This window comes from Carassius carassius, chromosome 38 (assembly GCF_963082965.1).
Source record: "Carassius carassius chromosome 38, fCarCar2.1, whole genome shotgun sequence".
NCBI lineage: Eukaryota > Metazoa > Chordata > Actinopteri > Cypriniformes > Cyprinidae > Carassius > Carassius carassius.
The window spans coordinates 22,058,853-22,086,151 of record NC_081792.1 but is presented as its reverse complement, the minus strand read 5'-3'; the positions used below and the strand labels follow the sequence as shown (position 1 = coordinate 22,086,151).

The 27,299-nt window shown below is 36.1% G+C and overlaps 3 protein-coding genes across 3 annotated transcripts; all 3 read right to left on the bottom strand.

Annotated features, from left to right (window-relative positions):
• Positions 1 to 1,569: 1,569 nt before the first annotated feature.
• Positions 1,570 to 6,489, bottom strand: LOC132119568 (UDP-glucuronosyltransferase-like). Its single transcript, XM_059529638.1, has 5 exons — positions 5,351 to 6,489; positions 4,441 to 4,572; positions 3,714 to 3,801; positions 1,978 to 2,197; positions 1,570 to 1,888 (listed from the first exon to the last, which is right to left on the bottom strand). Exons 1-5 carry the CDS (start codon positions 6,215 to 6,217, stop codon positions 1,609 to 1,611), a joined length of 1,587 nt encoding a protein of 528 aa, XP_059385621.1. The 5' UTR covers positions 6,218 to 6,489; the 3' UTR covers positions 1,570 to 1,608.
• Positions 6,490 to 12,439: 5,950 nt separating this feature from the next.
• Positions 12,440 to 23,000, bottom strand: LOC132119201 (serine/threonine-protein phosphatase with EF-hands 2-like). The gene is given in 10 exon segments (XM_059528994.1): positions 12,440 to 12,571; positions 12,843 to 12,994; positions 13,308 to 13,342; positions 13,564 to 13,730; positions 15,500 to 15,542; positions 16,425 to 16,562; positions 17,175 to 17,331; positions 19,734 to 19,785; positions 19,941 to 20,117; positions 22,986 to 23,000. Coding segments are annotated over 10 exon segments (1,068 nt in total).
• A 10-nt stretch (positions 23,001 to 23,010) lies between these two features.
• LOC132119070 (retinoschisin-like) lies at positions 23,011 to 27,171 on the bottom strand. The gene is made up of 6 exons (XM_059528819.1): positions 27,040 to 27,171; positions 26,776 to 26,801; positions 26,578 to 26,698; positions 24,958 to 25,099; positions 23,542 to 23,737; positions 23,011 to 23,416 (listed from the first exon to the last, which is right to left on the bottom strand). The coding sequence occupies exons 1-6, from the start codon at positions 27,092 to 27,094 to the stop codon at positions 23,264 to 23,266; spliced, it is 693 nt and encodes a 230-aa protein (XP_059384802.1). The 5' UTR covers positions 27,095 to 27,171; the 3' UTR covers positions 23,011 to 23,263.
• Between the last annotated feature and the right edge of the window lie 128 nt (positions 27,172 to 27,299).

The following is a 27,299-nucleotide window of genomic DNA, read 5'->3' as shown; positions in this document are numbered from 1 at the left end:
TATTGATGTTCTATGTACTACTGTATCAGGAGGCTGGAGTTTTGTGACTTTAATGAGCATGATAGATAACCAAAATTTTTAAGAGAGTGTTAGTGACTTGCAATAATGTGCAGTACATTTGTTTCTTGTATGAGGGCAGATTTGTAATTTTACTTTGCTCACAGTGCATTAGAAACTACAGACACAGCAGTACGTTTTCAAAAGAGACTTTGTTCAACATTGTTTTCTCTTGTTGCACAACCCCACACATAACTTTCTGTAGAAATGAAACTTATGTCAGGTTTTTCCCAGTTTGCAGAGAAGTGCAACTAAAATTTGTGAGAATTTTTTTTTTTCATGAAAAAAAAACCTTGAAGTGTTTATATTTTAGAATTGTATTTTTTACAAGTTTATCATAAGAGGCTAAAAGTGCATAATTTTCTGTTCATAAAAAAACTGATTGGTGGTAATTTAGGAGTGAAATTAAAGAAAATCTATGCAGGGGAATTACAGAAAATAGGTGTAAGATATTAATTTCATTTAAAATGTTGAATGCCTTGATGTTGATCATAAGGTCAATGAAACATAAGGTTCAATAGCAATATTTTCAATTTCTATATGTATATATATATATATATATATATATATATATATATATATATATATATATATATATATATATATATGTTAAATCAAAAAACATTATTAAAATTAGACAAGCTTATATTTATGTTTCACAGCTTTCACCTATGTCAGAAAACAAAGAATCTATCCTGACAAAAGTTAATTAAAATAATTCCATCACCAGAATTCCTGGATTCCAGTTATGAAAGCTAGAACCTGCAGTTTGTTTAGCCTACAGTGGTTTGCTCTGAATGATTTAAAAAAAATGCTGGTGGCTAGTGGTCAATGATATCAAAATGAAGGCATATAAACTAATATCTTAATATTAATACCTAAATTTGTTACTTCAGACTTATGTGCAAGTGAACGTCGCTTGATTGTGCCATCCCAAAGAAGTACAAAGTCACTTTTACGGACTTTTACATTAAATGTTCCCTCCTGCTGGAATGACCTCTCCAACTCAATCCGAGCAGCTGAGTCCTTAGCCATCTTCAAGATTCGGCTGAAAACACACATCTTCCATCTTTATTTAACCCTCTAACTTTAACACTCACTATTCTAATTCTATTGTTAAAAAAAATCTACCTTTCTAATCTTTTTGTATTCTATCTGTTTTCTTTTTATTTATTATATTATTTAAAAGCCTATGCTATGTGTGTTAACCTAACTGAGACTTGTTATAGCACTTATATCATTGCTCTTTTTTTTTTGTTTTTGATTGCTTCCACTATCTTCATTTGTAAGTCGCTTTGGATAAAAGCATCTGCTAAATGAATAAATGTAATGTAAATGTTATCTTAAGAAACAATTCTTTACAGTTGAAAATGCTTCAAAATATTGATCTATGCTCCCTCTTTACAAAACTGCAGCTTTTTGAGAAAATTCACTGGCTCAGTAGTCAGGTGACAGAAGTCAGGTTGCTTCTCATGAATAATGGCACCTGAAATAAAAGACATGGAAAATGTATGTTTTTTTAAGCAATACCACTTTTTAATCTTTATACGATCAGTCTTCCTTCCTCTTCAGCGATTTTCTACAACAGCGTCTCCAGCAAAGTGCACAGCATTTAAATGTTGCTAGAGTTACAATCAGCACAATAAAAAGCAGGAAGCCAATCACGTCTAGACTGTGGTACTGGAACCAGTTCAGCTCATGAGCAGCAGGTCTCAGGTGGTCTGCCCCCTTGTGTCTCATAACAAACTCGGTCCAGTAGACTGCAAGGTCTAGGGGCTGCATGGGACGGTCATTGTGTATGGCCGACAGCTTCTCCATTCTTTGTTTATAGCTGCAGAACACAGCAAAAGAAATGCATTGGTATTATAAAAAAGAAAATATATGTATGATAGAGATGTTGAAAAAACATCAAACTCTCACCTGCCGTTGTTAATAACTGTGTTGAGAGCATCGACCAGTGTTTCTGCAGTGATGTCATGGATGTTGAGCACCACTCCCACCCCTCGAGATGCCATGCGGTGCACATTGTCACCCTGGTCACCAAACAGGGGAAGCATCACCATGGGAACTCCATGACAGATGCCCTCATAGATTCCATGCGTCCCACCATGAGTGATAAAGGCTTTTGCTTTGGAGTGACCTTTGGTAAATGACAAGAATTTGCTTTTAAAAGGACTAATTGGCTGACGCATACAGCAGATTATGATATGCTCTGACTGATATTTTTTTTTCTTTAAACCTGGAAAAACAAATAAAAAAGTTCATATAAATCTAATAAGTAAACAAAGTTGCCTCATAATAAAAGAAAATGTGAAGTGTCTTTGTTTTAGGTATATCCCTCTTTGCTTTATGATCACCAAAACACTTGTGAAAACTGAATTCATTTAGAATTAAAAAAAGTGCATTAAATTAGATGCGAAATGCATACAATGTATACAGCTTTGATTTAATTTGTTTTGTAGTATAATGTACTGTATGCTGCAATATCTGAAACAAATTAGCAGTATATTTGTTCAAATCTGTGTTCTTTGTTATGGAGGGTAGGCACTCACCGGCAGAACATACTGTTCATCAGTGTCTATGCATGCAGGTATTTATATAGAACTATAGATATTCTGACACCTTTTCTTTTAAAATTCTCTATTTATTTATTTAGCTGACCAGATTGCTCATTGGTCAAGCATCTGTACCAATACAACCACAGTTAATAGGATTAGCTAACATTATGAGTCTAACTGGTTTCTGCCCTCCAGTCATTGCAATCATAACTGACATGCCAGGCAAATTACAGACTTTACACAGTTTGTTCAACAAAAGCTGCTTCTGTGTTCTTGGTTTAATGATTCATGCTGTAGCTGAAATTAATGGTTGACTGATCCTTAACTTGCTACCCAAGGGATAAGCCAAGTGAATCCCTGGATTTAACAACAATAAATGTACTACCTCACACTGGACCTCACACACTTGTTTTAAGAAAAAAATGAAATCCTTCATTCTTTTGAACTGAATCTAACTGAAGTGGTCACTTAACTACAAATAAATCCTATCCTTTTCCCTATATATTTATATTGAAGTACATATTTATACAGTATATGCAATTAAATAAATTATTTTATTCCATAGCACTTCAATTAGGTTTCTAGATCTCTACTTTCCAATTAATTAATAAAATCAAGACGCTATTGTTTTTTTTTTGGCTGCATGAAGAATTTGTACATTAGATATACAAAGCATTAAATTAGCCAATTAAATGTCATACGGTATGGGAAAAGTAAGTTGTTCATTGCATACTTTAAAATAAAAAAATAAAAATAAACCAGCACCCAGGTGGGTTATACATGTTGCAAGGATTCAAGGATTCATATACCCAGTGAGGAAAACAAGTTTCCCTGAGCAATGAAATTCTTACTTTGCTGTCCACAATGAATGTCAAAAATGTCAAGTGCAAAAATGTACACATGCATAGACAAACTATACACACATACATACAATGTAAGAAACATAAAAATAAAAACTATGCTTTAGTAATAGCAATATAGACTATGAAAATAGAAATATAGACTATGTATATCTATATATGTGAGGATAGGAAAACAAAATGTGAAAAATAACTTCGTACCAAAGGGGAAAAAAGAGAAAAGACCAGAGAAACTCACCGAGCAAGTCATTCTGTGGAAGCCACTTCATCACCTTGACATTTTCTGGGACATGGTCTGGAATCTCACCTGTATACCGCCAAAGAACCTAGAAAAAGTGATATTCAGCAGACAGTTTTTTTCACAATTACTCCACTTACAGTCCTATACTGAAGCTATACAAAGTTATTAAACAGAACCAAGTTACCAGTTTAGATTACTACCTTTAACCACTAGAAGTACCATTTTGGTGCAATATTTCCATTGCATTATAAAACATACCAAAAGCATCTACAATTCTTTTTCCTTCAGAACTGACCTGGCAGAGTTAACAAAAGTAGTTTATCACATTTTGGCAAACAGAAAACATCCAAATTCACTTTTCAGCACACACAATAACTTTAATGAGAACAAGATGTTCCTGGACTTCCTCCCCAACTATAGCTAAAGCTCTGAGAGCAGCATCCTCTAAGTTTTACACTTTAACATGCTGACAAAAACAAGTGGGTAATGTTGACTCATAAACCCTACATTCCTCTGAGATGCTGAATAGAATGGGCTCAGGTCATGCACCACATGACCTCCACAATTTTTGCACAGAAGATATAGCTCTAAAAGCCTGGGATTAGTGTAGTTCAAACAATTAGTTTACTCCCTGTTTGACAACTTTGCACCAGAATAACTTGATTTACAGCTTTTCTGCCAGTTTGTAGTTTCTAAAATGTATAGTGTTCCAACTCTTTCGTACCCTCTGTGGAATCATACTGAACGCCTCGAAAAAGATGGCAGCTTTCTCCTTTGGCATGGAGGAGACCAGAGAACCCAGACTGAACACCACAATACCATGCTCTCCAGAACCCTTGACAAATTCCTCTACCTCCTGCAAAAGAAGAATAAGGCAAAAATAAATAATGCCCTTGTGATGTATAATTTAACATTATAAACTATATATAATGCAAAGAATAAGCAAACATGTTTGCATCATGTACTGTACTCAAACAGCTTCATCAGCAAAGCTGATGTTATCCCTTAATCAACACCAAACATAACCTTTTCATTTCACCGATGCCTTTCCTATATAATATCTCTGCTTTGTACACATCATACAGTTACATAGTGTCTGGGGTTTTCTGAGCTCAGGACTCATTGTTGTGCCAACAAAAATAGCCCCTGGCTCAAATAAACCCCCAAAACCTGTAGCATTCTTGTTTCAGTCCTCAAGGGAGGAAGGGTAGCTGACAAAGAAAATAAAACAGAGCGAAAGCAATGGAGGTGCCAAAGAATACAGTGAACACTGCGTTACTTTAAGATACCAGTGCCCTAGAGACAGGAGTCATATTACCACAGGTTATGTTTGTATGAGGGTAAAAAATAATGCATGTTGAGACAAAGCACCTATGTTAAAACTCAGCAATTTAGCCCATATTTCCAGAACTGACACGGAGCCCAAACCAACCTTTAAAAAACAGCCATAGATAGTAACATATCCACCTTAAGTAATCACATCTTAGGACTAGTAGTCACTAATTGCTGAATGTTTAGAACTATGATTAACAATCAATTTATAAAAGGCAAAAATGTTAAAAGTTCATTGTAAAAGTGCATTTCACAATTTGACCAAATTCAAAAGACAGATCCAAAAGGCACCTGTTACTTACTGCAGAAAGTTTGCCACCCTTATGACAGTTGATGCCTCCAATGAAGACCATATTTGGCATGATAGGCCTGGGGTATTCAAACGTAAAATCATATCTAAACAACCAGAAAGCTCCGCGGCCGATGATCTCCTGGTATGTCACATCCGCATTCAGGTATCTTGAAGCAAGTTCATCAAAACTGGCATACATTATTCGGCACAGTGCCAGCTCTACGCCACTCATGACGAAATTTTGAATGCGCTCTACAAAGGTCATTTTGTCAGTGCTACCAGACTGAAACCGAGGTACGTAAGATGGAGGAGAAGGACACTGTGAAGCCAATATGTCAAGGCCACAAGGCATGAGACGAAGGAAGTAGACCGCAGGCAAACCAAGCGCGGTAGCAATAATAGGTCCACACGGCAGGAAGGGGTCTGTGAGCACCAAGTCAAAGTTCTCCTCCTTTAGCTTCTGCATCAAAGGTTTGTTGTAAAGCAGCGACTCGCATCCTTGCACCTGCGTTCCTGTGTAGTTCATCAGACGCTCCAATTGGATGATGATGTCCATCAGTGCAGGGCTCCGCTTGAATGCCCCTTCCTGAAATCCTTTCAAGCTGGTGGACAGCTCCTCCTTGGAGATATTCACTGGGAAGGTCTCGGTGCGGAAGAGCTCTGAACTCTTGATTAAGATGTTGTTCTCAGGCACCAGAACCAGGAGGTTATGGCCTCTCTGGGCCAGTTCTGTTGCCAAAACCTTCATGCTAAGCCAGTGGCTGCCTTCAACAGGCATGACCAGCACCCGGCCACCCTGCGCAGGCCTCAGCCAGGCACCCAACCAGAGCAGCAGCAACCCTGAACCCAGCCCCCACAGCCAGCCTTCCTTCAGCATAACTGGGTCTGCCTAAGAGACACAAACACTGAAAGAAAAGGAGACGAGAAAACTCCTCCTCCAGGAAAAGGGGCTGTGTTTAAACGCTCTCATGTGTGACTGTGAAACGAGAAAGTGAAAAGAAGAACAAGAGGGTTCAACAGTTGTCCGTTTTTTGGTTTGCAGATGTTAATCATGTGAAAAACATTTCCTGAAAAGGGAAATAAGTGCTCTGCCAGCACAATGTTACACAGGATTCTATATTAAACAACAACAAAAAAATTAAGGAAAAACAAAACAAAAAACAGCACTATTCATTACAGCCATAAATAAAAAAGTAGCGTTTTACAAATCTGTGAACTTTATATTCTGTAACCAAATGCTGACATTATTCATTAGGATTACTTTAAACACCTTAATACAACAAAGCAGAACCCTAGGTTGTACATATCCAAATACACCATTTTTTTCACAGGGATAAACATGGGTTTAGTATTTAGCGTCTGACATGCTCAATGATTAATTTACAACCAGCTGTATAAACTCAAGACCATAAGAATGAAGAATTGCAACTATTGTCATGTCGGCAGCACCTCCCCCGTTCTCCTCAAACCCAGCTTGGGTGAGAAGCTCGCGTGAGGAGCCTGCCACTCCTTTTCTTCGTTTAAGAGATAACCGGACCAACAATAGTCCCACATGCTTTCTAATTTGCATTCCACAACACTGGTACCAACATAGTATATTTTGCCAGTAAAGGGAAATTACCTATATAATGGTTGTAAGAAAAGCAACAGGAGTGAGATTTACTATGGTTCTCTCATGGTCTCTTATTTCAGACTTCCATTTACTGTTTTTATTTAAACCCGATAATCAGGTATCAGTTTTTTTTTTATTTCTTCAAACAGCATTAGTAACAGCAAAGTTTCTAAGTTAATCTGCAAATTATACTATTTCTATACTAAAAAAAAACGTAAAAATAAAGGAATAAAGCTGTTATTTTTTGACCTGATCCATGTACTGGTGTAACATTTTGTCTGTACAAATGACACAAGCAACAACCTGATTTTTTCAACAAATTTGTATTTGCACACACAAATTCCAAGCACCTAATGTAGTGCCAAACTTATCCAGTAAGATCCATTGACCCAGTCATGGCTGCTTGCAAACTCTTATAACACCAGGCTATTCTGTGGAAATTCAACACTAACAACTGTACTTGATTTTATCTCTTTTAAACTGGGACTGAAAATGAGAAATATACATATATGCATTTGCCTCTGTAAAGCCAGAGAACTGCTGCAAATCAGTACATAGTCCTACCTTTACTTATCAGCTATTCTGGGTAAAGGGCCATCTTGATTTAACCCATAGACTACTATTAAAATATACTTTGTCACTGAAATTTTGTTTAGAACACAGACATGGCCCACTTTGTTGTATTTACTGCTATGTGTTTTCAGCCATGGCAAATTTGTTGTTAATAGTCTGTGTGGCAAACTAAAAAAAAAATATATAGATGAACATAAATATAACAAATGAATTACTTTAGTAGTCCAAAGTCCCACACGTTTTGGCTTAGTTTAACTGGCTGAGATCCTGGGAACTTTGTCACCCTTTCCAGCCTCGGTTCACCAGCAAAGTGTCTTTGAATATACACTAGTTTTATCACACAATGTGACTCCCAAATGTAACTATTGTACATTCTTACACTTTTCACTATAAGACACATCTTGTGTAAGGCATGTTCCTGGGTCAACATTTTAATGGAACAACAGTCTTTTCAAACAAACAGATAAATAAAGGTTCTAACCCTTATCCCTACTGCTAACCCAAATCTCAATAGCGTACAAGCCTCTAAACCACTCCTAAAACTACCACTAACATTAATTCCAAATTCTAAAATCTGACTAACAACAAATGTTGCTACAAAATAGGTTCACCCAAAATGACACTGTCAATGGATTACCTAAATAGAGTACATTTTGTCATTTGTTTCTGGCTGAGATCCCAGGACCTTTGTCACACTTTCAGCCTGGGTTCACCTGCAGATAATGAGATCCTGAGACTCACCACTTTACATTCTAAAACATTTGTTCATTTTTGTGGATATCTAGTAGCCTATAGTTGCTACTCTGTGCCTTGAGTATCATGCAGTTAGTATGAAGGTGATGCTAACCTATGTCAGTGGGTTCCTTATTTCACAATTAATTCCTCCTATGAGCTGCATGTTGGGCATCAGTGGTTTGGGGAACTCCAAGTTGAAATCATACCGCATCAACCAGACGGCTCCAGTGTTCAGGATCTCAGTCAGGCTCACATCTCTCTGCAGGAAGTTGAACGTCACTTTCTCATAGGACCAGTATACAAATTTACATATCAATGGTTCCAGTATTTTCACAAAAAGGTTAAGTACACGTTGACTAAAAGTCATGCGGTCTGAGTTTCGTGTATGGAAGCGTGGGACATATGAAGGAGGTTCTGGACAGGCTGTGGCTGCAGCGTCAATGCCACACGGCATTCCCCTTAACATGAACACTGCAGGTAAAGATAGATTATATGCCAGTATGGCCCCCATTGGTAGCGCAGGATCAGTTAAAACAGCATCAAAATTTTGTTCTCTCAAAAACCCTATAAGCTCCTGGTTCTTGAACAGACTTTCACTTGTAGAGACCATCATGTTAAATATCTTTATGAAACTGGCAGCTGTCGAAGTCACACTCTTCAGAAGGGACTGCCCTGGGCTCATCACTACACGGAAATGCTCGGTCAATATCTCATTGAGCAAATCCAGCTCATAGTTGACCGGAAATATCTTTGTGATGTAGTGTTTGCCTGGACCCAAACGCATGCTGATCTCTGGAATCACCACAATCACTGTGTGTCCTCTACGTCCCATCTCTTCTGCCACAGCTTTCACCCCTGTCCAGTGACTTCCGTCCATGGGCACCACTAACAGCTTCCCAGTCCAACTGCTCTTCCCGGATGGTCTCTGGTCCAGCAGTGCAGAATTGACTTTACTGATCACCAGACATAAAATTATTCCTAAGTGCATCTTTCTAGCCAAAAAGACTGACGATGTGTACCTTTAAACTTCTGTTTGTCTCACTGTGCACAGTTCAAATACATTGACTGGTTGCTTTTGACACAGACAGCAAGTAGATTGCTTTTCAGATTTTTAGTGGCTAGAGACACAATGTGGGAGGGACTTTAAATTCTAAAACCAAAATACATTAAAAAGCAAGCACAATAATTAATATATAAACAAATAAATGTCTTTGTAATATTTTACAGACTTTGCTGGCAAATGATTACAATATTGCCAGTGCAAACAGAACTTTATTATTGGAAGTGCTGAACATTGTGGATCCTTGAACTATGTTCAAAGATAACGACAAAGGCTTTGCCAAAACATTCCCCACCCCTGCCATACAATGGTAGGATTTTAGATTCATAAACTCCAAAGAAAAGATATCTGAGGTTTCTAACAAGAGCCGCTTAATAGATAAGTATAGGGAAGTACCGCTGTGCAAAGAACACTGAAAAAAATGTTATGTTGACTTTACTTAATTTTATTATGTCAAGGGGTTGCACGAAATAAATTTTTCTAAATCCAGATATATTTTTTAGGTTGAGTGTACTTATATTTTATAAATTGGTTGTACTTATATTTTATTAATAAAAAAAAAAAAAAAAAAAAACACGCTGCAATGCATGCTGGGAGCCATGGATGAGTTTTGTACTACAATAGTACCCAGCATGCATTGCAGCATCTTTTTTCGTCAACATTGTTGAGGTTCATATTCAGATTATTTATGTCTGTAGGTGACTAATTGCTGTCATAGAAGAAAGATGTATAAGCATAAGATAATTGAAAAGTCCTTTTTGACTGATTATGACAGAACCACTGGCTCTTTGAATGTTTTTTATTGTAAACATCCAAACTAATTATAAACCACTTATTTAGTCTGATGTTTGACTCTGAACAACTCCATTATTGATGATTGTCATCAACAAAATGCTGAATAACAACCAATATCCGATAATATTCTCTCTATGATTTTGTGTTATAACAAACATGTCTCATAAACACATGGTTACAACAATCAGAGAAAAATAAACTGAGACAGAAGTCAAGGGTCAGGAGCCCAACTAAAGCAAACACTGATCTCTAACATGGTTACTTCAAATGAAACAATAAATCAACATCTAAACCTTAGTTCATTCTCAATTAGATCTTCTGTAGACGTCTGACAGAAATAAAGTCAGTCTGGTTATTAATAAGTGGAGCTGGTGATGCTGTTTGTGGGGTTGTTTAATCAGACTGGAAACTCCTTTTGGCGCCTGTGAAAATGTGCATTTGCGCGCATGCGCACAGCATCAACTTAATATTTTCATGCTGAATTTAATTAATTCACATGGCTTGGATTTAAATGCATGTAATTCGTATAAAACCAATTAATATTTATTAATTAAAATCAAAAACTAAATTTAAAAGGATTAAACTAGCAAAATTGAATTACGCTTAATTTAATTGGGGCCATAATCATTTTTTTCAGTGAAGAATAATTAGATAACAAAACGTTTTGACCATTTACACATGTATTTAGCATTGTCCACTTGTGAGATCACTTCTTTATAGTGGAAATAGTGGAAAAAGGTTCTTCAGATTATCAAAATAATCAAGAAAAAAATGGTTATTTTAAGAACTTATGACTAAAAGGTGAAACCCGAAATGGAGGAACCCTTTTGGAAATATTAATCTTATGAGTATACTGTTTTTTTTTTCTTCCTTATATGTTACATAACATTTAACTCTTAAAACACCATATGAACCTCATACACTTGCTGTACCTTGTCTTTGAGCTCTATATAACTCACTATATGCTCACTGCTGAGAGTGAAATCCCTCATCCGCAGTGACTTACAGATTCTCTGGCTTAATGAATTTACCTTGTGTAGACAGGAAACAATTGTGACAATTAAATTATTTTAAAATAACCTTTTGCTTAACAAAAACAGACCACTAAAGCACAGTGGTAAACTGAATTTGATTCATTAAGATATTTTAATATGCATAATTGAAATAAGATAAGTTTAGCAGAACACCTGAGTTCAAAGAAGTAATATCCATCTGTATAAACATATATTCCCAGGTGTGTATGATGATGTGTACAGCCTGTGACGAGTGGGGCGGGGCCGAGTGCCGTGCGAACAGATCGAGGCCGGGTAGTGGTGGGCGATACTGCAAAATTTGGTATCGATTCTTCTTACTGTGTCTATTAGGAAAAGAAAAAAAAATGAAGTAACAAAACTGATTTATAAATCTGCCTTGTCACCCCCAAATGAGGACTGAACAGCTTCCAAGTCTGCTGAAACTCCTCTGTGGAGATCTGACCTATGTGTGAAGGTGGAGAGGTGGGTTGTGATCAGCATAAGATAACCAGCATTAATCTCAGTGAACAATCAGGGAATCAGTAACACTTACCTGAGTGATCCTTTTCTATGATGTTAAAAATTATCTTAAGGTCAGTTCTATACCTATAAAGAGTCTCAGCCAAGTTTGGTGTAAAAACAACAAAAAATATATTGAAAAAATGAGATTGAATTGTGAAATACTACATTTTCAATATAAAAGCCAAAGTGAAAAATATCTGTGAAATCTGGGCAGTATGACATATAATTGGCATACAATTTTTCATATTGGAATATCAACAACCTGTATCAGACAAATTATGACAATCTGATAAAAACATAATTGAAAAGCATCATCTTATACTTTTCCATCATTGTTCCAGTCATCTTTAAATGTTAGGGAACTACTAAATGATTAAAAAAAAGTTTTATAGAGACCAGTGCTATAATTAATAACTAAATCATTAACTAAAACTAAGTCAAAGGCTGAAAGAGATATAAAGAGAGCAAAACGCTTCAGGCCAGAAGTGTATTTTATACCTGAGCATATCTAGAAGATTCTATATTGGCTCTTGAAATAAACGTTGATTGATTATTTCGAAGCACGAAGCCCAAAGTGCCATGCTCTTTTATAATTCATAAACATTTGTTCAGTAGGTTGGTTGGTGTAAAATTCTCACATGTCCTGCAATAAACTGAGTCATACTTTGTACTGGAGGTTTAGGCCAAATGGATTTCAAAGGCAGAACGGTTCTACTTTCAAGATAAAAGCTATTTGTCACACACTCTCACCGACAAAACACATTGGGAACAGTTTCAACTCACTTGCTGTCATTCCAGTTCTTCTCTGGGGGGCTCAGGGGGCTCTAGGGAGATGAAGGAGTCCAGGAAGGGCACTTGGAGCAAATCGTAGGGGCTCAGAAGACTGGGGGAAGGAGGAGGCAATCTGAGAGCAGACTTCACCTGCAAAGCAGACTTAAATGTGAGGTACAGGCATTTATTTTTACATTATCCTACTTACTACATTGCTACTTACCTAAACAAACAAACATGAACTATAGATTTAAACTGAAACTATTTTATGCAAGAAGGAAGCCTCTAAATTAAAGGCCTACTTTACGTCTTACAACTATGCTTCAGAAAATAAATAAATATATAAACAAATGGAAGTGAATTATAGGTTTAAATAGAAAGAAAGAATATAAATCCATCCGAAAGTAAATAAAAAACCTACTTTATGCCTTTCAACAGTGCTCAGAAAGTCCAGACCAGTTTTGTCCGATATGCCACTGTGAACAATAAGCACTTTGTTGTCAATGACAGTTGCAAGAGGTAGCAGGCTGAGCACATCCTGAAGAAGCTGTAGGATTTCCCTGCCATGATTCTATAAAGAAAGCAGAAGTGTGTAATGAAGTAGTTAATGTCCAGTAGGTGGCGGTGACATCTAATATTCGTCAGTAAACCTCACAAGTTCATTTTTGGTTAAACTTTTATTACACTCTTTAAACAAGCAAATATGGGTTGCAAGTAATTTAGAGTTTTAAGGCTGTCTTTTTTCAGCTGCTTTAAAGATTGAAAAAAATTTCACATTTGTAAATACTACAAAACTTGGAAAAACTTTTAACAATCCTACATTTAACTTACCTATATATAAAACATTATTACACACATTAAAAAAAAAATATATATATATATATCTTATACTTCTGCATGACTTCTCTTGTGAATCCATATCTGCAAGAACATATAAAGCTTACGCACTAACAATATAAATTATATTTTTAATTCAGTTTGAAAAAGAAAACTCTTTGATAACATCCTACTCATGGTATACCATGACTAGAAATTATTTTTTGACTACCAGACTGCATAGACCATGAAAAAACCTTTTTATTGCCTTATAAAATCCATGCCTTCATTAAAAGGACCTAGAAATGGATGATCTAGCATGTTACCTGAGGTACATGATGTGGTCCTTATGGTTGCCTCTGTTCAGATGCATGTGGTCGGAGTAGAGCAGCAGGAAGGCAAACAAAATTATGATAATCTCTGTAGATTTTTTCCCTCGAACCACAAAGTCTCCATTGAATATGTAGGGGTTCTCCACAGAGGGAAGACCATTCTGGGTATTAAGGCAATACATCTTGAATGTACAACCCGAATTCCGGAAAAGTTGGGACGTTTTTTAAATTTTAATAAAATGAAAACTAAAGGAATTTCAAATCACATGATCCAATATTTTATTCACAGTAGAACATAGATAACGTAGCAAATGTTTAAACTGAGAAATTTTACACTTTTATCCACTTAATTAGCTCATTTAAAATTTAATGCGTGCTACAGGTCTCAAAAAAGTTGGCACGGGGGCAACAAATGGCTAAAAAAGCAAGCAGTTTTGAAAAGATTCAGCTGGGAGAACATCTAGTGATTAATTAAGTTAATTGATATCAGGTCTGTAACATGATTAGCTATAAAAACTTTGTCTTAGAGAAGCAGAGTCTCTCAGAAGTAAAGATGGGCAGAGGCTCTCCAATCTGTGAAAGACTGCGTAAAAAAAATTGTGGAAAACTTTAAAAACAATGTTCCTCAACATCAAATTGCAAAGGCTTTGCAAATCACATCATCTACAGTGCATAACATCATCAAAAGATTCAGAGAAACTGGAGAAATCTCTGTGCGTAAGGGACAAGGCCGGAGACCTTTATTGGATGCCCGTGGTCTTCGGGGTCTCAGACGACACTGCATCACTCATCGGCATGATTGTGTCAATGACATTACTAAATGGGCCCAGGAATACTTTCAGAAACCACTGTCGGTAAACACAATCCGCTGTGCCATCAGCAGATGCCAACTAAAGCTCTATCATGCAAAAAGGAAGCCATATGTGAACATGGTCCAGAAGCGCCGTCGTGTCCTGTGGGCCAAGGCTCATTTAAAATGGACTATTTCAAAGTGGAATAGTGTTTTATGGTCAGACGAGTCCAAATTTGACATTCTTGTTGGAAATCACGGACGCCGTGTCCTCCGGGCTAAAGAGGAGGGAGACCTTCCAGCATGTTATCAGCGTTCAGTTCAAAAGCCAGCATCTCTGATGGTATGGGGGTGCATAAGTGCATACGGTATGGGCAGCTTTTATGTTTTGGAAGGCTCTGTGAATGCTGAAAGGTATATAAAGGTTTTAGAGCAACATATGCTTCCCTCCAAACAACGTCTATTTCAGGGAAGGCCTTGTTTATTTCAGCAGGACAATGCAAAACCACATACTGCAGCTATAACAACAGCATGGCTTCGTCGTAGAAGAGTCCGGGTGCTAACCTGGCCTGCCTGCAGTCCAGATCTTTCACCTATAGAGAACATTTGGCGCATCATTAAACGAAAAATACATCAAAGACGACCACGAACTCTTCAGCAGCTGGAAATCTATATAAGGCAAGAATGGGACCAAATTCCAACAGCAAAACTCCAGCAACTCATAGCCTCAATGCCCAGACGTCTTCAAACTGTTTTGAAAAGAAAAGGAGATGCTACACCATGGTAAACATGCCCCGTCCCAACTATTTTGAGACCTGTAGCAGAAATCAAAATTGAAATGAGCTCATTTTGTGCATAAAATTGTAAACTTTCTGAGTTTAAACATTTGCTATGTTATCTATGTTCTATTGTGAATAAAATATTGGCTCATGTGATTTGAAAGTCTTTTAGTTTTCATTTTATTAAAATTTAAAAAACGTCCCAACTTTTCTGGAATTCGGGTTGTAATAAGTCACAAGTAATGCCCAAGTGGCTTTAATGAACTCATTTTCTGGCTCTTCACATTACTCCAGCAAAAATATGCTAAAATGTAATTACTAGAAATAATATTACACATCTAAACAATCAATCTACTTTTACCTTGTAAAATATAAGCAGTAAGTCATCTAGTCTACCAGATCGCCTGTGAAAGAGAAAGTTGGCATATAAATCGAGCATCACGTTAGTTCAGTCAGGCCATGTTAGTCACGCTTGCATCAGCTGACAGTCAGCTGTTCCTGACGTGTACCAATCCAGTCTTGACACCTATCACCTGCGGTCTATTTAAATTCCCATTATTCGGTGTCTCTTCCATCGCATTGCTGCTTGCAATTAACTCCCTCCTCCAACCCCAAATCCACCAACTGAACCTGTAATCCGATCTAACTTGTTCTTTCTTTACAGTGTCTTCATTGGAAGCAGTCTCTATCACATTTTGTTTACAACTCATGTAATTGTGAATTGTAATTATATATGCTTATAATGGTTCTGTTCTGTACCCCAGGGGGGTTTGTCTTGGTGCTCTCCGCACTCTGTCCAAGCATGGTTGCATGGACAGGCGTGTGGAGTGTTGCCCAGATCATAACCATACCGCCAACACTAACTGTATGCAATTATAATTGTCATAAATATACTTGACGCAAGTGGACCTGATTGAAATGCTGTTTATCATTCCAGGAAACAAAAATCAATTGCTGGAATCTGATGAAAATATCCAAAATATAAACACTTTAAATGGTACAACACAACTCTTTTAGAGTATTCCAAGATGGGAATTCAGTTATTCATAAATGCTTTTCTGTACTAATTGAATCTGGCTGTGAGGGGCCCATTGAGGTACAGTGAAGTGCTTTATGAAATGCAAAATAAATAAGCACTCACTCATTCATGCTGCCATCAATAGCTTTCCATGCAAGCTATCAAAAATAATTCACATATCTCAAATGAACTGCTGCAAAGAATCAGAGGTGGATTAAATAGTATAAAGTGTGTGTAGATGACCATTCTAGTTTTTCATAAAATATACAGTGTCTCACCAAATATAGTTATCTCTTTGGCATAGGGAGTCGATAGGTATATGACGTTTGGCATATGCTCCAAGAACTTCTTTGCTTCATATAGTAGCTGCAGCACATATTTGCCATGAAGAGACTGAAAATGAGAAGCAGTTATACATTTACGTCACTGGATTTTTAAGTTTGCATTTTCTAAAGTAAATATCAGTAGAATTGTAGAATGGCTAGAACTGTAGAAAAATAAAAATAATTTGATGTTATGATAATGTTTATCCAAAAATGTATTTTTTTGAATGTTATACTTTTATTCAAGAAGGATGCATTATATTTATCAAGTAACAGTAAAGGCATTTATAATGTTATTAAAGATTTCTTTCAAATAAATTATGTTCTTTTGAGCTATCTAAATCAGCATATAAGAATGACTTCTGAAGGATCATGTGATACTGAAGACTGGAGTAATGATGTTGAAAATTCAGCTTTTCCATTGCAGGAATAAATTACATTTGAAAATAGATTAAAATAAACAGTTATTTTAAATTGTAATAAAAAATTAAGTTTACTGTATAAATGCAGCCTTGGTAAGCGCATTTTAAAAATCTTACCAACCTCAAAGTTTATTGAGGCATTATTGTAGCAAAATTTGAAGGCCAATTAAAGTCTGCTAGACAGATAAGTAATGTACAAGATGAATTTAGTTTTTGCCAGAATTTGTACAGTGTATTAGTGAAAGTTTTATAGTGTTGTACCTGCTCCTGTTTAAAGCGCTGAGCAGGGCATTGGTATCAGTCACGCTCAGCGGGAAGGAGAGAAGAGGACCACTGTACGATTCCGGCACGACAGTCTGCCCGTACTTCAACTGCCTGACCTCCTCAGTTAAAGGGTCAACCACAGATTCCAGGAGGTGAGAGATCAAGTCTGGGGGAAAGTGAACATGGCTGCTGTCATGACTACTGTATGTGGTTAGAAAAAAAGAAGAATCTCAGAAAAGAAGTGTGACATTCAACTTGATTTTCTTGGTATGAATCTGTGTAACAACAAAGCAATGGCAAAATAAATGTATGGTTCATGGATGATGGAACATGGAATGGAAAATGCATCCTCTATGAAATTACAGCCTTTTAGATAGAATCCTCAGAATCAGTCATATAAGTCCAACCAGCCTTTTAAAATGAAGTAGACAAGGTGAAATGCATTTTAAAATCATGAAAAAAAATTCACTTTAATGTGCAAAAACAGCAGCCTGAAAATTTTTATTTTTATGTATATATATATATATATATATATATATATATATATATATATATATATATATATATATATATATATATATATATATATATATACATACATAAAAAAATTTTTTTAAAAAATATTTACATATATATACAGGTCCTTCTAAAAAAAATTGCATATTGTGATAAAGTTCATTATTTTCCATAATGTAATGATAAAAATTAAACTTTCATACATTTTAGATTCATTGCACACCAACTGAAATATTTCTGGTCTTTTATTGTTTTAATACTGATGATTTTGGCATACAGCTCATAAAAACCCAAAATTTCTATCTCAAAGAATTAGCATATCATGAAAAGGTTCTCTAAACGAGCTATTAACCTAATCAACTAATTAACTCTAAACACCTGCAAACGATTCCTGAGGCTTTTAAAAACTCCCAGCCTGGTTCATTACTCAAAACCGCAATCATGGGTAAGACTGCTGACCAGAAGGCCATCATTGACACCCTCAAGCGAGAGGGTAAGACACAGAAAGAAAGGACCGATTCCAGACCTTGGGGGACCTGTGGAAGCAGTGGACTGAGTCTGGAGTAGAAACATCCAGAGCCACTGTGCACAGGCGTGTGCAGGAAATGGGCTACAGGTGCCGCATTCCCCAGGTCAAGCCACTTTGGGCTACAGAGAAGCAGCACTGGACTGTTGCTCAGTGGTCCAAAGTACTTTTTTATGGATGAAAGCAAATTTTGCATGTCATTCGGAAATCAAGGTGCCATTTTATGGAAAATAATGAACTTTATCACAATATGCACATTTTTTGAGAAGGACCTGTATATATATGTATATGTATACATATATATATATATATATAAGTTGAATCATTAAACACTCTGGAACAAAAGGTTTGTGTAATTGTTAGGCAGCGCTGGGCATGTGGAACACCGAAACATGAATACAGGCAGACAGGCATATCTTTTTCTTTTTTTGGTTATTAAATTAATGATTCATTCTCCACCTAAAGTCTATTATAAAAGGCCTATTTTGGTTGCCTATCAAATTGCTCAGCTCACAGTGGCATAACACAATGTAGCATATTTCAATTTGAATAGCGTCTGGCCCTGCACAGGGATTTCAGGAGTGCTGACCCATTGTGTCATTCTTGAAAATGTAATTTTTTTCAGTTTTTTCCATACATTTATGCAGAGGGAGTTGAATTTCAGGAACAGATGTTTGTATTAAGGAGAGAGAAAATGCTGAAAAAAAGTTTCTTGCCTTGATTTAGCCAATATCTACTGGACATCATTCCCTGCTTCCTTAGATTGCTACTGATAAACTAGCATTATTAAGCTCCTTTTGAAGTGCTACTATCTGGCAAAACTAAATTTTTGTACTCAGTGATGCTGTGGCAGAGTTTGCCAGTAAAGAATGTGAGTTCATAAATTAGACTGGTTAAAGCCAATTATAAGGCAATAATATTCAAGCATATTTTGAGGAAAAATCTGCTCAGTTGCTTTGGTAAAACAACTGAAAATTTAACCCATGTAGTTTTCACTACTATTGTGATTTTTCTAAAACATTAGAAGAACATTCAATGCACAGTCTCTTTCTGGCTTTTCCTATTGCGTTCTCTGTGATCTCATTTGAGCTTCTGCTATTCTGTTTGACTAAAGATGGGACTAATTGTCTTCTGTAATTCTGCACTTTGGACAGCTGCCTGTGGAGGCTGGGTGCTGCATTTCTGGCTCTCTCTGCACTACCAGCACTCAAAATGGGATCTCCCAAGGTTGCTAAGCAACTGTGTCTCCATATAGTGCTTTTTGGAATCACTGTTGCAAAATCACATGATCTAGGGGCTTTATAAAAGGTGAGTTGAGGGCAGCCAAATTCATATAATAATGAAATAAAAATCACTAAAACCACCATGATATTTGGGATCTACTGTATCTGTTCAGCTGACCAATAACAAATGGGACCTTTTTAAACAATTGGTTATTTTGGTGATTCAATTTGGCAATGCAAAAAAAAAACACACTTTACCTTATAGAAAGAAGCCTTTGTATTTTTGAATGTGACATTTATTACCTGGTCCATTCCCATTCATGTGTGTGAAGTTGTCCAACAAGAAACCGGAGAGCTATAAAAATGAAAAAGATGCAAACTTGTGTTAAAATGAACCAGTTATACTGTAGAAAATCTGAATTTTCAGATCATTACATGTTTAAGGTTAGATATTTGTTTGAAGTTTTTTCTATGTGTGGACTGGCCATATTAATCAAGGGGCTTTTATACCTGTAGCTGGTCCTGTTCCCTTGCATACTCAATGGACTAAAAGATGTTTCAAGTACAACGTCTTCTCATCTCCAGACGAGCAACATAGCGTCTGTACCAACGCTGGATCAGTATGGCAGCTTTTATAGGTATGTTAAGAACACACAAAGAATGCAAGCAGCTGATGTAAACAGTATCCTAGAAGTAATATTTCTGTAACCACCAAGACAAAAACCAATTGGGAAGAGAAATGCAGGCAATAACAAATATCCATACTTCCCCACAAAAGCAGTACTACATCTTCTCAGAGTGTGCAACCATTGGCACTGTGATATCCCATGAGGCAATGGAAGCTGCTAGATAAAAAAAATAATAATAACAATAATTAAAAATAAAAAATAGGTTGTCTCTTTTGAAGTGTAGTGTAAATGCTTTGGTATAAAGAAGGTTGCTCTTTATGGTTAAATTATACTTGTTTAACAACACCTGAGTGAATTAGAACATACGAGTCAACAGATGCCAACATAGCAAATGGAGAATTTCTTGGAAATATCTGCACATATACAGAGAAATTAAACATGAAAGATAAAAAAACATTTTATTTTAGGGCAGTAACGCAGCAACCCCTCAAAGATGCCCTGTTGCTACAGCTGATTCCCATTTGTCTCATCGGATTCACGTTACCATGTTAACATCATTCTTTAATGCACACACAGCTCTTGGCACAGGGACACTTTGCGTCTTATCCAGAATACTTGAGTGCAAAGACCATGCTAAAAATACACCTTGTCTCAGGAGGTCAATATCACAGGTGCTAATTAAAGATGTGCTAAGAGCAGAAAGAACACAATTCAGACATCAGAGACAAAGGCTTTGTTCAAGAGTACACATCCATACAGAAATGATAAGCTATGTTCGAGAAGGATGGGAGAATTGCTCATCTATTTTATTAATTCTAACAGAGAAAAATCACACCCATTGGTTTACTGCAAAAATTGATGGTAAACCATCTAGTTTGTACTTTCAAAAAGATGTAAACAAATCTACATTGTGCACATGCAATTGTGCTTTCATGCCAACTAATACTTCTCTAAAGCCACAAATGGGACACAGAGAGTGATGACAGATGCTGAAGAAAGTGCCTTACTGTGTTGAAGGTGATTAAATGAAATTGAACAAATCAAATAACACATTTGAGGTGGAAAAAAACTACAGAAAAAGATGCAATGCAAGCTAAATGCAATGCAAGCACTGCCATATATGTGCTGTTTGCTTCTAGTCATGAATATTTGTAATTCTTGGGGTTCTCTTCTTCATTTAGTACCAACCATAAATGTCTGTGCAAAGAAATAACAGAATAATTGTTCCTAAAATAGCTAAAACTTCATCAGTACCAATAGTGCAACCACATATTCAGGACAGAGGGTAACATAGTTTCATAAAAATACATTTGAACACCAATCTGAATATTGTGAAGATGCAACCTCATGGCTATTGTTGCAACTATTAATAAAACAGACCTAATATTTAAGTGCTATTTTGATTTTCATAATGAAGTGAAATGGCATTAGAAAAAATAAATACTGTTTGAAATTAATCCAGCATCACAATAATGTTCCTCTGTAGAATAAAGCAACAAAAGATACTTACTGCAAATCATGCTGGACTTTAATCTGTGTCCTTTCAAAAGGCCCTTTTAACAGTGATCGAGCTCTGGGAGGGGACACAGTGAGATATGAAAACTGTCACCTTCACAGGGTTAGAAATATAATAATAATAATATTATTATTATTATAATTATGTGTCTTTATAGTTTAAATATGTTGCCCCAAATGCTTATCATTTTTAAGTAACATGAATCTCTTAAAGAGGCATTAAAACATTATTGACACGGACTTTATTCCTTAACAACAAAAATAATATATATAAAAATATTATGAAAAACGCTTTGTGTCCTCATCAGTCATGATTATAGCTTCATGATTCACATTTATTGAGGGCAACTTTCATAATCTTGCATTTGTGAATAAAATATTTTACAAGCAAAATAATTAGGTTGCAAAGAAAGTAAATTTGCCTCTCTAAAGTGAAAAATCCAAACAAAACATCTTTAAAGTAAAGATCAAAGTCATTATGTATGAAGTTGACAATGAACTGGCAAATGTCTGGCCAATGTTTTCTTGTATGAACGCCAAAAAAAAAGAGATGCAAGTCTCTGGATGCAAGTCACAGAAAGTGGAGTTGACATTTGTACATAATTTGAATTTAAGTGTAGGCTATTATTCATGGTCTTGTAGTGTAGACTTGAAGTAGCATGTTTTACAAACTGCAAAGCAAACATCCAAGAAACGAGGAAAACCCTCGCAAGGGGTTTGAAGTATTTTTAAATTAGGCCAGTGCAAATGTCAGTTTAAGCAGTGGGCTTACACCCCTTTTTGACTGAATCAAATAGGCTTATTAAATATACCAATAAGTCACAAGCCAGCATACAGAAAAGAAACTCTCATCATTTTAGGCATTTATTTCAACAGTTAATTATTTACAGATCCATCGAAATACATACATAAAAAAAAGTCTGTTAAAAAGACTCAAGCACCTGGATTTCTGTGTCGTCTCATCTGATCCCAGGCCTCAAGAATCTCCCTCCTCCAGACGGTTCTGTGGCGGCTGAGACAGGAGAGACGCGCGGCCTCTGACCCCAGTCTCTGCAGCAAATATCTACTTATGCTCCCCCTACTGATATATAAAATATAATAAAGTTTATTTTATTATCTAGTCTAGTATCCATCTAGTATTCAAATTCCATATTAACCTTTTGGAATTTTGTTAAAATGGTGAATCCAACTTGAGAGTGAGCAGATTATACAACATACAAGGTACAGAGAGCCACTTTATTAAAAGGCATTGATTCTCAGGTAAGCAACAAACACAATTAAACAATGTACGCTGATAATACATTCGAAAAGGAATAGGTTATAACCGAGGGAATGAAACAGATCACCATCACAAACCACATTAGAACACACAATAATACAAAACTCCATGAGATGTCCCAGATAAGCAAACCTCTGGTTCAGCCATATTACAGAAGCAACACATTTTTGGTTAATAAAATAAATGAAATATACATGACTTTATATGCAAAAAGAAAAGGAAAACATATTAAACACAAATGTTACTAAAACACATTGTAATGATCATTTCTTCCTTGAATATACCAGAAAATAAGACTAAATTAATCGAGTGCAGTGATTGGGCAGTGATATTCACTTCGGCATGTTGTGATACAAGAAATGGGATGGAACAGGAAATAGTTGAGTATGGCTTTGCTGACATGTTCCAGATCAGGTGCATTTGTTCATGCAAAGAAGCAGCTCCATGCGGATGGCGATGCGAGTGTGCCAGCCGAGAGGGAGGATACGGATGTAACGTGCTACGATAGGTGGACGCAGAAGGTTCTGGACTGTGGAAGAGCGGTCAGAGTTTCCATAGAACATCTGAGGGAGAAAAAAAAGTAAGTGCTGAAAACAATTAAACCCCATATTTATGTAATCCTTCAAAGAAATAGTGATTTTTTTCCTTTAATGCTTATTATTCCAGGATGGGGTGTTTGTCATCTTACCCTGTTGTTTCCAGTTTGGTCCTTGTAGTAGATCCAGTTGAGTTTCTCATTGGTGCGGTACTGCACAGTGTACTTGGTAACCCACTCATCAGAGTCACAGCGGCCCTGGGTCAGGATACCAGAAACCACTTTGACCTCCTTCAGGTCAATCTGAAGCCACTGGTTGGTATCCTGGAATTTAGACAGCCAGGCACACCTTTGACAAGAGAGAGAGATAATCTATAAATGTGACCCTGGAGCACAAAACAGTCATAAGTAGCACAGGTATATTTGTAGCAATAGCCAACAATACATTGTATGGATCAAAATGATCATGATTTTTCATTTTATTCCAAAAAACATTAGGATATTAAGTAAAGATCATGTTCCATGGAGACATTTAGTAAATTTCCTACAATAAATATATCAGAACTTCATTTTTTATTAGAAATATGCATTGCTAAGAGCTTCATTTAGACAAGTTTAAAGGCGATTTTTGCACACTCAGATCTCGGCCAAATATTATCATATCCTTACAAATCATATATCAATTGAAAGCTTATGTATTCAGCTTTCATATGATGAATAAATCTCAATATCAGAAAATTGACCCTTTTGACCGGTTTTGTGCTCCAGACACTGTCACATATGCAAATTATTGCAGTCTCTTTAAAATTGAAATACTGCACCTGAAACGGTTTATCAAGATTGTTTCAATAATGCTCTGTTCAAAAGTTTGGGGTCTGTAAGATTTCTAAATATTTTTGAAAGAAGTCTCTTATGCTCACAGAGGCTGCATTCATTTGATCAAAATATGTAATATTTTGAAATATCATTCATTCAAAATCATTTTCTTTTTTATTTTAATACATTTTAAAGTGAAATTTATTTTGGCAAAGCCATAAGTCCAGTCTTCATTGTCAAATGACCCTTCAAATATCTTTCAGATATGCTGATTTGGTGCATTTCTTCTTATTATTAATATTGAAAATGGTTGTGTTGCTTAATATGCTTTTTTTCTTTTTTTTTTTTTTAGGATTTTTGATTTTTGATTTTTGTCCATTTAATGCATCTTTTAATCAATTTAACTCATCCTTGCTGAATACTGGTATTAATTTATTTTTTAAATACCTATCCCAAATGTCAAACTGCATTGTCAGTGAATCTGTATGTACAGTATATAGCATCTTTTAAAACAATAAAATAAGATAATAAATTAGGACTAAAATAATAGGATAATTTGTAAACCATGACTGATCATTCTCTTATTGATCATATATATATGTATTTTTTTTTTAAAAGTACATTTGCTTGAGATATGTCATGTGAAATATGAAATAAGATTTATCTTTCAAAAAACAAGTCAGCTGTTTTAACTGAAAGCGGTCACTTCTGTTCCAGCAGCCACCATACTAATAAATAATTCAGAGAACTCACCCAAATCCTTGGTTGTTGAGCCTTGCTTTGCTTGGAATCCAGGAGGAGAACCAGCCTGTGTACTGGTCTTCATTAGAGCAGCTGATCTGATCTGAGGTCACAGATCCTTCCTCAAAACCCAGGGGCTTATGGTAGGGACACTCTGGATAGTAAATTGAGAATGTGGCTAAACTGTATCTTTGCATATACTGTAATTGGAAGTAAAAACATAAATGCATCTACTGTCAGTTTCTATGTCATAAATGCATGACAACCAGGCTTTCTGAATCTACAGGCAGCTCCAAATATCAAAAATCTATGGACAGGCCCATTCAACAAAAGCCTGCAGGATGTCAGACATGTCTGACACGAGGCTTAATGAAACATTAGTCACACAATCAGAGAGCTTTCCTTGTCGTGGTGTGTTAAAGAGAAATTGACAAAGCGTTAATCTGGCAGCTCTGTAATTCTGTGCTTCCACTCTTCTGCTCGTGACTTTACAATCCCAAAAGCTTTAGTTCCCCATAGTGAAAGATCAACATCCATTAAGACTTTAGCTTGACAGATGGTCACGTTCCACACTTAAGCTCCAGTCCAACATCAATGTTCTCTCTTTTCAAGGATTTAAGATGTTCTTTGTGCCATACATCCACTTCCAGTTTTGATTCGGATGAAAATAAATGCATTCAGAAGTCATGATTTCTAAACTGAATTTCTCATTTTCAGAGTCTCTTTAAATATCTCTCCAAAAGCCAACACTTAAATGTTGATAACTAAACCGTAACTTCCATTGCATGGTCAAAAAAATAATGGAAGTCAAAGGAAACAAAACTCTTTGGTTACTAAGGTTCTTCCACAAAAGAAAGCAAGTCATACAGGTTTGGAACGACAAATAATAACAGAATTTACATTTTGGTAAACAATCACTTTTAATGGTCAATGGTTTGATTGACAGGACCTTATCTTGTTTTGGAAAATCTCAGCATTTTAACATTATTAGATTATGAATGAGCATCCGGTCCATCTCCGATTTTTGCTCCATTTAATCGTGTTTATTTTATTTATTTATTTTTCTAACACATCAGTCTTGGGGGACTCTGAACACAAGTTGCTCTCTTTTAATGGAGCATGTCTGCCCTGTGGTGGTGTGGCAGTGGGATGCGATGATGGCGCACATGGCCCAGGTGAAACTGCAACCAAATGATTAATGACTTTCTGCACCACTGCAGGCGAAGGTTTGTCCAGCAGCAAGATCATTTGCACGTCCTGCCTTCTGTTTTCAGAGGGCACCAGCTAGGGCTAACTAATCCATTCATCACAATTCCCAAAGAGTGCAAAGCCCCATTAAAAAGTCCTGACAAAACAAACATAAAGGATTTCAGGGGTATTTGATTCACAATTCACCTTCAGGCAGTAAAAACAGTCCTATCTAGATAACTTGAAGGAAACTGACTCATTACATATTTAACCCGTTTTGAACCACTTCTTCATAATGAAGCTTATCCAAACCAGGACAAAGCCTACAAAGCACTCACACTTAGGTTACAACTAGTGCTTATTACCTTTTAAAAGAAGAAAGTAATGTGATTCTTTGAATGAATTTTCCGTCCATATTTATTACAGTTCCTTTCTGTTTTTTACCTGGCATGCAGTCGATCTCATGTCCCCTACTTGATGAAGAACCTTTGGAAAGCAACTTGCTAGAGGAATCACAGTCACACTTGCAGGTTTTCCCAGCCCATGTGTCATTGCCCTCACCATCCTAAGCACATATTAACATTGTCATCAATTTTTATCTTTTAATTGTCTCTGATATTAATATAAAATGTGTTTAATTACCTCTTGCGCTTGCAACCCAATAAAACCTGGACAAAATGTGGAAGAGTAAAAAAGCAACATTTCATTAGGTTATAAATAAAATTGTAATACAGGTGAAATATGTTTTATTAACATTTAACATTCACACTCATCTTTATTAAGTTAGTTTAGTAATAGTATTTTTTAATTGTTCTTTGTCTTTAAATCTGATTACATTAGTTTTTTTTTATTTCATAATTAATTTATTTTAATTTAGTGAAAATGATACAACTCAACAACACATACCTTCAGACAGCAGCAGGACGGCTAAAAGAAATGTGTTCTGCAGTCTGTACTCCATGATGTTTATTTTTCAAGTGGTGGACCACCGCACTGATATTAAAGGTGCTGGATTACTGTAATCCACAGAGCCCTAATGGCCTTATCTAATGCCCTTCATCTCAAAGCTCCTCCCTTTACTGCTGAACGCTTGAAATTGTTCACATCCCAGTCCGACCCTTGTCTGTTAAAAAAAGGAGAAATAGCCAAATGATCCCAGATTATGA